This window comes from Siniperca chuatsi, linkage group LG7 (assembly GCF_020085105.1).
Source record: "Siniperca chuatsi isolate FFG_IHB_CAS linkage group LG7, ASM2008510v1, whole genome shotgun sequence".
NCBI lineage: Eukaryota > Metazoa > Chordata > Actinopteri > Centrarchiformes > Sinipercidae > Siniperca > Siniperca chuatsi.
This window is the reverse complement of record NC_058048.1, coordinates 2309469-2321305: the sequence shown is the minus strand read 5'-3', so window position 1 is coordinate 2321305 and position 11837 is coordinate 2309469. Positions and strand designations below refer to the sequence as shown.

General features: G+C 40.2%; 1 protein-coding gene across 6 annotated transcripts in view; it reads right to left on the bottom strand.

Moving 5' to 3' along the window:
- Nucleotides 1–11837, bottom strand: part of sez6b (seizure related 6 homolog b) — a 313597-nt gene that overhangs the window by 5965 nt on the left and 295795 nt on the right. For 4 of the 6 annotated variants that reach the window (XM_044201744.1, XM_044201743.1, XM_044201741.1 and 1 more), the window contains exons 13-16: nucleotides 8716–8910; nucleotides 5563–5598; nucleotides 5127–5232; nucleotides 2323–2422 (exon numbers count right to left, since the gene is read on the bottom strand). In XM_044201744.1, the coding sequence (XP_044057679.1) occupies nucleotides 2323–2422; nucleotides 5127–5232; nucleotides 5563–5598; nucleotides 8716–8910 (437 nt within the window). Of the gene's footprint in view, nucleotides 1–11; nucleotides 504–2322; nucleotides 2423–5126; nucleotides 5233–5562; nucleotides 5599–8715; nucleotides 8911–11837 lie in introns of those variants that run through there. The other 2 variants (XM_044201745.1, XM_044201746.1) reach the window with 2 other exon arrangements.

The window sequence follows — 11837 nt, the reverse complement described above, 5'->3', positions numbered from 1 at the left end:
TCAAGCTTTCAAGTTTTATTATGCACTTCAAATTATCACAGCATGTTATAGATCCAAATCAACAACTTAGTAGACCTCTTCTTACAACTGCCTCTTGCCATGGTACACATCCCTCAGGTGTCTGAAAGAAAGTCGTGGGGTTGTGCTGGGTGTTGAGTGCAGCACGTGTTGCTCATGCTGTGAACATCTGCCTTGGATCAAGAAGGTTGTTGTCTCCCTCCACATGCTGCCTCCACTCACCTGGCTCGAGGTCTCCAGATGGGGTTGTACTGTCTGTGTAGTTGGCAGGGATGTATCTTGTGGTTGCTGAATTTGCTGTGTCAGTACATTTCAGGAAGTTGTGTAGACTATCACAAGCCTTCACTGTAGGGACAGTGTTCTCTGGGCTACAGTCAAATTGGACGAACACATTTCACCATGATGCTGGGAGACCAAAAGCATTCTTCTTTGTGCCCAGCAATGGTGGTAGTTGTAGGTCTGTTGCTCTATGGTGAGGTTGGAGCCTGTGAAAATACAGAGGTAACAGGACTATAAATATAGTATATTATCGTGAAGATGACAGTCAAAACAAAATCATTATGCTAATGTAAGTTACATATACCAACACAGTAACATGACATTATATGTATTATCTATGATGTGTGAACAGGTGATAGATACTTTGATTTATTGTGATGTTCACGTAATTATGATAAAGAATAATTACCTGGGTATGGACGCATCAGATTTGGATGCAGTGGGAAAACCGCATCTCCCACAAAGGCATGTGGATTGTGGACAACTGTGCCTGGCAGGGTGATTGGTGGTGGTATCAGCAGTGTTCCAATGATGAGCCTCGAACCGAACCGAAGTCTTTCAATAGGCCACCATCACTTTTATGACCATAGGTCCCCACGTCCACCATCGTGAAGCGGTACTGTGCATCACATGTAGCCATGAGAACAATGGAGTGGGTTCATTTGTAGTTGAAGTAGTCGCTGCCGCACTTTGGAAGTGCTTTGATTTGCACATGCTTTCCATCGATGGTAAGTGAAAAGTTACAAATCATCCAGAAATCTTGTGCTATGTCTGCCCACTGTGCTTGGGACAGGAAGGCAACAAACTGCGGCTGCAGGCTACTCCATAGAGCTTGACACACCTCAGGAATAATCACTGACATGGTGCTACAACCCAATCTGTAATTTGCCGCTATACTTTGCTCCAAAGATCCTGAAGCTAAAAAGTGCATAGTCAAAGCCAACCTTTCAGCTACATCCAAAGGAGTCTTCCATCCATCCATCCATTTTTTACCGCTTGGTCCCCGTTAGGGGGTCGCGGGTGACTGGAGCCTATCCCAGTGACTTCGGGCCTTAGGCAGGGCACACCCTGGACAGTGGCCAACTCGTCGCAGGGCGACCAAAGGAGTCTTGTGTTTTTAATTTTTTGTGCTTGATATGAGGGGCAATGCGATGCACCAGTTCATCGAACTTTGAGGCCTGCAACCAAAAGTACTGGTGATGCTTCTCCTCGTCGATGCTTCTCATCTCTTGCACTAATGTACTGTATTCCCCATCCCTGGTCCTATTCTCGTTAAGCGGTCACACATTATATGTTCTCTTTTTGCCTTTTTCTTGTTGTTTAGCCAAAAGCAACAAACACGGGATCGCTTCTTGCTGTCATGAGGTTGCCATTTTCTTTGCTGATGCACATGCTTTTTCTTCTTCATGATTTTTATGGTGGTTGGCAAACAACGTCCTGGTGCATTACTGCTACCAACTGGAATGGAGTGTGGATCGAGAAATCCACATGCATGGAACGCCAGACAGACGCAGACCCTCAATTGTAGTATGAATAATCGGACTACGATTATTTGTACCACGCCGGTACAAGTCCGCAGCTGTCCACAGATGCGGGATGTGGAAAGTGTGTCTGAGCCTTTACAGTATTTCACTTTTGTGCTTACATGTTGCATATTCTCAAATTGATTTGTTCAGACATCCATAGCGAGTCTTGAGCCAGGAAGGAGATTAGAGAAACTGGCCACATTACGCAGAGAGTCAGAGGAATGGGGGGTCAAAAGGGGCCCAACAACAAATTTTTGCTCCAGGATCCGGCCATGCTGAAAGACCTTCTCTGGTCTCATACCAAGGGTCCAGTGATGTTGGGCTTGGGAGAGACAAGCAATGGGGTATACATGGGAAAACAGAGATGGGCAAAGAGCCTGGTGCTCCAGAATAATGCAGCAGACAGAAGACCCTGCATCCAGTTAAAAATTCCCATCATACAAACACGAATATGCAAACGTATGCCAACCATTTTACAGTCTGACATATGTTGACTCACCGTTGTCTCATAAATGGAGTTGTCAAACGTAGATTCTTCAGTGATGTTTTCATATGGTAAGTTGGAGGACAGGGAGAGCCGTAGTGACTTCCTCTGAACCCTGAGCACAGACATAGAATGCATTTATGAAAAAGAAGGAAACATTTATGTTTTACAATACTATGTAGGAAGTCACTATCACCCTGGAATAATGGCAGCGACATTCATGTAGTGAATAGCACTCTTTAATACAGGAGGACAAATAGACTATACGTTTTGAACTCTTTTTGATGTCTCTGAGTCATACAGTATGTTCTATTTTTTTGTCATTGTGTGAACCTAATCCTGTGGTAGCTATATTTAAAATGCAGCTGGTCCTCTTGGCTAAATATAGTTGCATTTGCCTCTCTTTGATTGCATCCCAGACAGAGGCTGTCCAAACCCTCTCTTTTGTCTATAGATCAGAAAATAATGTTGTTACTAAAAGATACCATGCACGATGCAGGAGACATTGAGAGACATTCAGTAAAATGTGGAGTCTATTTATTGAATACTTGGCAGGCGCTGTCTTGTTACATTGCTGAAACGTTTGTACTTTTCTCATCCTTTGATAATGTATTCGCCTACAACAGTTTATATATCTTACGAAAAAGTTATCCACAATTTTTTGTGCGGAATCCTACAAGTGTCCAGCAACCAGCGAGAAGCGTACCAGACCTTTGTCGTCATAGTAACAATAAACACATGGTTAATGTTGAGAAACGGTCGCAGTTTGGTTAGGTTTAGGCACCAAAACTACTTGGTTAGGTTAAGTTAGGTTAGTAAGTCACAGTAAGTCAGTCACGTGACGTAAATCACGTGACGTAACTTAACTTACGTAGGCTATGTAACTTAAAACAAGTCAACTTTGACCTTTGCTTTCGAACCCCAATCTTCTGGATGAAAGTCCAGTGTTCATACTACCATGCTGATTTTTGATAAATAACAATGGATGCTCTGTTAACAAGAACTGTTCTTTATGTGAAGAAATTAATATGTGGTATTTGCATTGTGCCTCCCTCTCCCTCTTAATGTTGGGTATTAGCCTATTATGATAGCTTCATTCTGTCCTCAATGCACATCTTGTAGACTCAAGTGGTGTGTTTAGACTCTTTGAATAGCTAATGAAACAGGAAACATTAATGTGCATATACACAACAATTAATTTATCATGGCTGGTAATAAAAGGAAATGTAAATGGAATGCTGAATCCCAAAGCCCGTCAGAGCGTGTGTGTGTGTCTGCTGTCCCCCTCCTCCTCTCATCCCTATGAGAGGAGAGACAGGCAGGCAGACAAAAGACATTCCTGAGGTTCACTCCTGCTAGCTGGCTGAAAGCTAGCAGATTGGGGGCTAGAATCTGAAGGCTTGCAGACTGGAAGCTTCCTGGCTGGGAATCAGACTGGAGAGCAGGGTGAAGGCTAGCAGACCAAGAATGATGAGTGTTGATGGAAGTCCGTGACCCACACAGGTATCGACTTCCTTAGCCAGGCTTAGAGGACACTTCTCTCCATGCCATAGACAGAGCTGCCTCCCTGTATTCATTGGTAGGAGCCTTCCTCCAAATGTCTTTAATGCACAGGAGGGTAGAAACCAAATCATACAGTTCTTTCTCAAATAAAGTGTCTGCTGGGTCCATGTCTGGTCAGTTTGTACTATCACAGTAGTTCCACGCAGGGTAACACATGGGATAGGACCCAAATGCAGACAACTGAGGCAGAGCAGATGCAGTTCAATGATTTAATGAAAGGCAAAATACAAAGACTTTTGGGTGGTGAGGCAGGCAAGGTCATAACCAGGAGGCAGTCCAACACAAACAAACAAATACAACTGGGAACAGGCAAAGCCCAAAATCCAAAAAGGTGGTCCAAGGGGAAAACAGTCCAATAACACAAAGAAACAAACATGGGAAGAATGGCTGGACCACTCAAAACCAAGACGAACTAACACAGAGGGAGTGAAACCACACAGACTAAATACTCAGATGAGGGGAAATAACAAGACACAGGTGGAACTAATTAAGGCGGGGCAAAAAAATCAAAACTGGAAGGAAACACACAATGACGGAAGTGAAGTGAAGATACTGACATGAGAGTACAGGAGAAATACAAAATAAAACAGGAAAAATCGAGAGAAAAACATGAAACAAAGGGAAACCAGAGCTAAGGAGCAGAGCAGGACATGACAATTTGGAGTCATGCTTCTGTGCACCTGTCCAATATTCCCTCTCCTTTTAGCTCTGTTTGTGGTCTCCACCAACCCCTGAGAAAAATATCTGGCTCTTAATCAGCTAAATGCTCCACTATATTCACCCAGTAATTGCTAACTCTGACAGTAGTTTGGTGCTGCAGGAGTGGGATACAGTGAGAGTGCAGTGCATTTATTGCATGCCTCTTAGAAATATTTACATTTATATGTATCTAATTTATTTTATTGTCGGTACATATAATTATTGTTTTTCTTTTATTATTGTCTATTATGCTAACTTTTTCATAACTATTTGACAGTTTGAATAACTAACTTATTTTCTCTGAAAACAATGCTCCTAATTGAACTGTATTACAAAGGTAACTATTACATAGGTCCCCACAGGAATGTTTCTATCCCAAAAATACTGGCAGTCACTCACTTGAATTGAAACTGCAAGTCTAAATCTAAGCTTTGATGAGCAGTTGATAAATCATGATTTATCATGTTATATCAGTGATAAAGAGTAGCTGAGGTAACAGTTATTTATATAAAAATGACAATATTTATTTCCATTCTTCACTGGTCAATCAAACCTACTTTGAGAAGTAGAGGTAGATCCCAATGATGAGGATGAGGAGGAGGATGATGGGGATGAAGACAGCAAATGCTACTACCCCCTCCATTCTTAGGTCTGCAGTAGACACTATTGGAGAAAGAAAGAAAGAAAGAAAGAAAGAAAGAAAGAAAGAAAGAAAGAAAGAAAGAAAGAAAGAACATTTAATATGTGTACTTTCATAACTCAGCATAATTTAACTCATTAGAAACCAATTAGCTAACTTTAAATGGGCAAAAAAAAAATTAAGGTTATTTTTTGTAATTGCTGAAAACCTTAAAACATGTTGGGGATACTTTCTGGGGGTTTTCTTTTAGCAGCAACACAGGAAATATTGTTAGGACAAATATCTGTTAGAAATTTCTATGCTCATGCAGACTCAAGGTGTGCAGGTAAAATGAACTTCTTAGCCTAACTTACCATCTAATTTGTGCTCATCATATTCTGCCGGGTGGGCTGAGGAGAATACAGTAGCAATGTTAAACATGGGGAAAAAAAGGCTTAATGAATTTAAAAAAATAAATAAATAAAAAGAAAATGAGTAAACATTTAACCAGAGCTCAGTTAAAAACATCTTCCGGCTCTGTTAATAAGTTAGTTTATTCTAACTTATTCTGTCTGTCCCATTTGCACTGATAATATGTCAACAAACTTCATGCCCTTGACTTGTTGAATGACATGATGAACCAAAATGTGAAAGTAATGTGCAACACAAATCTGTAGGAGGTCTCTTCAGTAAACTGAGTGAATATGGAGCTCTAGTTGTACCTCATTCCTGAGCGCACAAGGGGACATTTTGAGCACAGGAAAAGATTTTTTGTAAGCACACAAAATATATTTCGTAGTGAAATTATTATCATGCAAAGAATAATTAAATTTGAGCAAACAAAAGTATTTTCTTTTCTCAACCCATTGATTTACGCATTTGCTACTACCTACATAACTGCACATTAACTGCACAAGTATTTTGTATATGTGAACAGCTTAACTCTATACCTTTTCACATGCCCAGATTCCCTACATTTCCTACAGCAATCGCTGTCATCAGGCTTAGTCAGGCCACCTGAGTTAGGCACAGGTTGGAGCCATCAATTAGTTGGCTTATTTCTAATTTAATTAATACGATATGAAATGAAACAGGTTTTCCTTAACCAGGTTTATGTGCTTGTCTGTGCAGTGTGTGTTAACCTAGGTGATGTTCTTTAGTTGTGATTTTCCCTTGGGCTGAAGAGGAAGAGGAGGGCCCAGTAGTCTCTTCCTCTTTCCGTGTGACCAGACACTGTTGGCTAGTTAAGGGTGGGGGAGCATAAATTCATCCTGGGGTGAAGTGTTTATTAACAGTTGCTCACCTTGAAATAGTGTTGTGTGAAATAATGTCTGCTATGTTCCTGTTAGGACCAGATTTCAGTGGGGGATTTCCCTGTCTGGTTTACTTAACCCCGTGCAGTGGTTTAGTCCAATTAGGGTGGGGCCAGGAGGGGTATGTAAAGCCACTGAAGCAGTGACTGTGGGAGAGTGGTTGTTGGCAGCAGCTCGCGGGCCGCTGTTATTTCAGTTATTTTTTTCAGCTTATTTGCTCTCTGTTAATTTTCCCAGGACTTTTTGTTTTTCTCCTTTGTTTCATTGTAATTTTTGGCTAATGAAACCACCGCCTTTTTTTGCACGGACTTCTGCCTCTTCTTTAATACAACATCTTTTTACTCACCTCCAGTGCCAGACAGCCACACTAAAATCCCTCATCTATGTAGAATTACTACCTGTAATGTTACAGTATAGTTTATAGCCTACAGTTTTGCTTACATATCTAGTTTTATGAACCTTTACTAAATACAGACGCCCACTCTGTCCGGTTTAGATTTGTTTAAATGTACTATTTTTCTTAAAGGAATTACTGTACATTAATGGTTATAATGCCTTGGCTGTATGGCAGGAATCATCAAGTTAGCTAACTATTTAACTACTGTCTATCTGACAGAACATAGCTAGCTACCTCTCAAGATAGCTAGGTTGCAAGCTAATATAATACAGATGAAAATTTGAACTCGGTATGTAACCAAAACTGTATAACTAATTATTTGTGGGTGTGGTGTGCTTTACCTTTCCCAGTGCTTCCCTACTGCCCTAATAACCAATAATACTACTATCAAGCCGATTGGAGGCAAAACAGCCAATCAGAATGGACCTACTCCAATTTTCGAATTGGCTGGAATTTTGGCACACTGTTACTGTTAAATTCAGCAAATGCACAGGCAAACCTGAGAGCGCACAGAGCAGAGATGTTCAGAGAGCAAGAGAGTGTTTGTGAGCATATAGCAGAGGGCAAATTAGCAAAACTGAGCAAAAGAGGTTATCATTGGGCGCTTATGTGGATATTTGCAAATACCTATACATTGAGGACAAACCAGACTTTCATGCAAACTTTCTTTGCATGATTATAATTTCTCTACAAAATTAATTTATATGCTTGCAAAAAATCTTGTTTTGAGCTCAAAATGTCCCATCACGTGCTCAGGAATCAGGCATGAATATAAAATCATAAGTAAGTGTCAGGTCAGGTCATTGCTTTAATGATGCACAGCAGGTGGGCAGAGAAATCTGCTAAAAGCACATTACAAACACACATCTTCACTACTGCCCTGACAGGTATCTTCTCCAGTCTAATGGTTTGTCTAATGTGTCCTTACAGCACCCTGTGTCCCTTAGGTGCTTTGATCAGGGTGTAGGCTCAAACTAAAGGCCACTCTTTTGTTATTTCAGCCGCTAGACTGGAACAACCTTCTTCAAAGTGTCAGGACAACAAAATCAGGACAAAAAAAACTTAAACAACCTTTCCTCTCCGGCCTTTCACTAACTGATGTTTGTGCTGCTTTTTTGAAACTTGCTCGGGCTTCTCTGTTGAGCTTGTTTCACATGGTCAAAGTCTTCAGGTGGAGGTACTAAATAATAGAAGATTTAAGGGATCATGTGACTGTCCAAATGAGCCAAAAACATTCAGATTTATGTAGTGTTGAGGTCCAATATTTACAGTATTACTCAAGTAAAAATGTACACGGATAACAGGCTTGATATTACACAGAACCAGAAATTACAACAAAAGAACATACAGTCATACAAACAACTTATGTGGTTTCAATTGACCTCTTTTTAAGAAGGTCATTTTAAGTTTGACTTGATCTTAATGTAAACAATTCAATGGTGTTTGAATTTCAGCATTAAGTATTCAGTAGTGATTCAATTCACAATTTCATAATTAGGTATTCAGTTGCTTTAAAAGATCAAAATATTATTATGGCATCTTTTTGCTTTTGTCATGAAACACTCTTCAACCAATTAAATGACTCGGACACGACCATCAGATTTAACCAGCTGAGTTGAGATATTAAAAAGTATTAAATGATTTAACTATTTATTGGCACATTTTTGTGTATTTATTAATATAGTTATTTAGGATGATTTCATAGATGATACATATTGTATTTTTCATGGTCTTAAATTTTTAAGGACTCCTGGACACCGTGTATAACTGAAGTTGACCTGATAATGGAGAAAAGACATCAGGCTGCAGTTCCCCACCTTTGCAGACAGGTGGCAGCCCACTCCACTGGGATGGGTGTCCAGGGACACAGTGGAGAACAGGCTCACCCAGCAGCTGGTGGCCGCTCAGGCAGGAGTAGTGGAGGGTCTCTCCAGCCTGGAAATGGAGCTTGTTGGAGCTGGGGATCCCATAGGTGGGGGTTCCTGGGTGACTGCAGGGCTCAAAGGTCTCAGCTGGAGTTGAAAAGGGAGAAACAGTTCAGGTTGACAAAACTGTTCAGAAATGTAATCCATTGCAGATTATGCTGGTGTACTGTGAATTGATAATGTTCTATTAATATTTCTTAACAAAATTCTTGTGTCTGTCAGTGGGGCCAGTGGAGGATGGTACTACTGACCAGACTGCCATCAGATGAAGTATGGATATTCATGATCTGCTCGGAATGACTCCATCTTTCAAAATCTAATGGACAGACTGCCCAGAATAAGAATTTGAGCTTGTGAAATCATGTTCAGTAATAATTTCAAACACTGTGGTTGTAGATCACACATTGTAAACAGGTGAAAAAACTCCCGTGACATTCAGGGTAGAAAAGATATGTGATTGTCTAAAAAATTCTGAATATTTTAAATAAATTGTTTCCACAAATTATATCAACGTTAGGTTACACAGACTGAGAAAAAACAAGTGCTTCTGAAAACAACTGTCTACAGATTCGAATCAGAAAACTGTGAAACTCCCCTCACTGTAACTTCAGTGTCATTCACAGTGTGGGGTAAATGCACACACACACACGCACACACACACACACATACACACACATTTTGAATCCAGGGTCAGACATTGTACTACTTAATTGTGTGTGTGTGCCTGTTTTAACACCTTCCCACATCACTCTGCATACAGTGGTTGTGATTGGCGGATGGTCTGTTTTGGAAAGTTATAAAAGTTGTCGGTCATAGCGTCTGCCATCTGAAAGGGGGTTTCAGATGCTGTTAGACAGTCTGACAAGCACTTTGTTCGGAGCACACTGAGGCCTTTAAAACCATCGGCCCTGAAACTGAACTCGGCTTTGCTGATTTGCAGGTCAAAATACATCTAGGCGTCTAGGTTAAAACTGACTATATATATATATATGAATTAGACTCAAACTGTAACAGGTCTAACTACCATTACTACATGTTGAAATATAGTAATTGAAATGCTGTTGAAACAATGGCATGATGTCTAAAAAAAACTAGCATATCAACCACATTTAGCACAGTTTTAACCAAGACACTTAGAAGTCTTTGACCTGCAAAATCACCAAAACTTTAATGGTGGCAGTCAGAAATGCTCCTCCACCTGCAACAGGGATCAGCCTGGAAGAAAATGAAATGATGTCATCTGTGAGTCTTTGAGAACCAAAAGTAGCAGGGTGAAAGAAAAGTGCATTAGGAATGAAACTATGTCTGTGATATCTGAGAGCCAGTTCCACTTTGACATCATGACACGTCGTTCTCTGCAGGACCTGAAGAGAACGTTTGGAAGTTTTCATTTTTTTGACATAATAATTGTCTTTTGCTCATGATCTCCATCTCATGCATAACAGTGACCTGGCTTGTCTTCTCCAAAGTCATTTTCAGCTAAATGAATTATTAGTCAGCGCCATCGTACAAGATGTCTCCACCTAGAAAGTAGGTGAGGCAGAGTATGAGGCGTTCCTGCAAATGAGGTTAATACCTTCAAGGCTGTTTGAAGAGGACAAAATATTTTAATCAGACCGATGCACTGTTAGCTTGCCAGTTTTATCAGAAACAAAGGAGTGGCAGGAGGTCAGCTGGTGTTGCTGATGTTGATGATCACATTAAAATCACGAAGACAAAGAAAAGAAAAGTTTTCCATTACTAATACTAATTAAATAAAGAAGCTAACGACAGAAACCTTACCTTATATGTCAGAAACATGTAATAATAGTAAAATTATAAAACGTAACATACATAATATATAATACATAACATAATTCATTCTTGTCTGTTGAAGACTCTCTCTAACAGATTTAGGCCATCATGGGCCACTAAAACCCTTAATTCAAAACCAGGCTATTTAACTTCTTTTAATGGTAGCAGCTCTTTAAGAGAGAGAAACTGTGTGATATATTAATAACAGAACCAGAATAACAGTCTAAAGCCCCTCTGGTGGCCCCTAGAGGGTATACCCAAAATCAAAGGGGTTGAAAGAAACAATGAACATACTGATGATTTTGCAAGTTTTTCCAGAGGGTGTTACTCAAAGTCATGGAGTATCCAAAAGGGAAAGCGTTCATCTATGGGCTCAAAGAAGGGTAAATAAGATTCACAGCTTGCAAAATGATGTTCAGAAATAATTCCAAAGCCTGTGGTTGTATATCACCCTGTGAAAAACATCTGCACGAGAAATTCAAGTTGTAGAAAAAATGTGTGCTTAAATGATATTACCAGTGAGATTACACAAACATGCAGAGAAAAGGGAACTGCTTTTTGTGAACATCTGAGTGCAGGTTCAAAGCAGACAACTGTGTGAAAGTCAGCAATCAGAGTTTCCACAGTCAAGTTACACATTCAGACTCAAATTCTAGCCTTATTTTTGGCTGTAAAACTGCTTTGAACCTTTCGTCTACGGAGCCGCTGAAGTCCCACAAGATAATATTTTTATCTTGTGCACACAACATACTATCGTACGCAAAAGCAGTGTTTCTCAGCATCTTCGAGAAGTACTCTTGTATATTTGGCAGAATGAGACTTTATTGTTAAACCACAGAAAAATGAGGTCAGCAAACAGTTCTGTGTTGTGATTGGACAAAATCGTAGTTGCCGGGACTTGTTCAGCCAATGAATGCCCGGGAATCACTTGAATCTGAGCGCCAGCAGAGCGGTCTGAAGAAGACACCGCCCGGCTGCACAGAAGTGTTAGAGCTCAGCATCAACTAAAGGTGATGTCTTGGTTTTATTTTTGTCAAATATCCGCTGCTTTGCTGGGAGGGAAAACAGCTTACCTTGTTTTTAGTTACTTTATTATGAATAGTGGCGTTCTGATGTCAAGCTAAGTGATTTAGTGCAAGCTAACAGCAAGGTTAAGCTAAAATGTCTCAGTGTAGGATTTAAGCTATCAAAAAGCGTTAGCCCCGTTAACGAGTTATGGG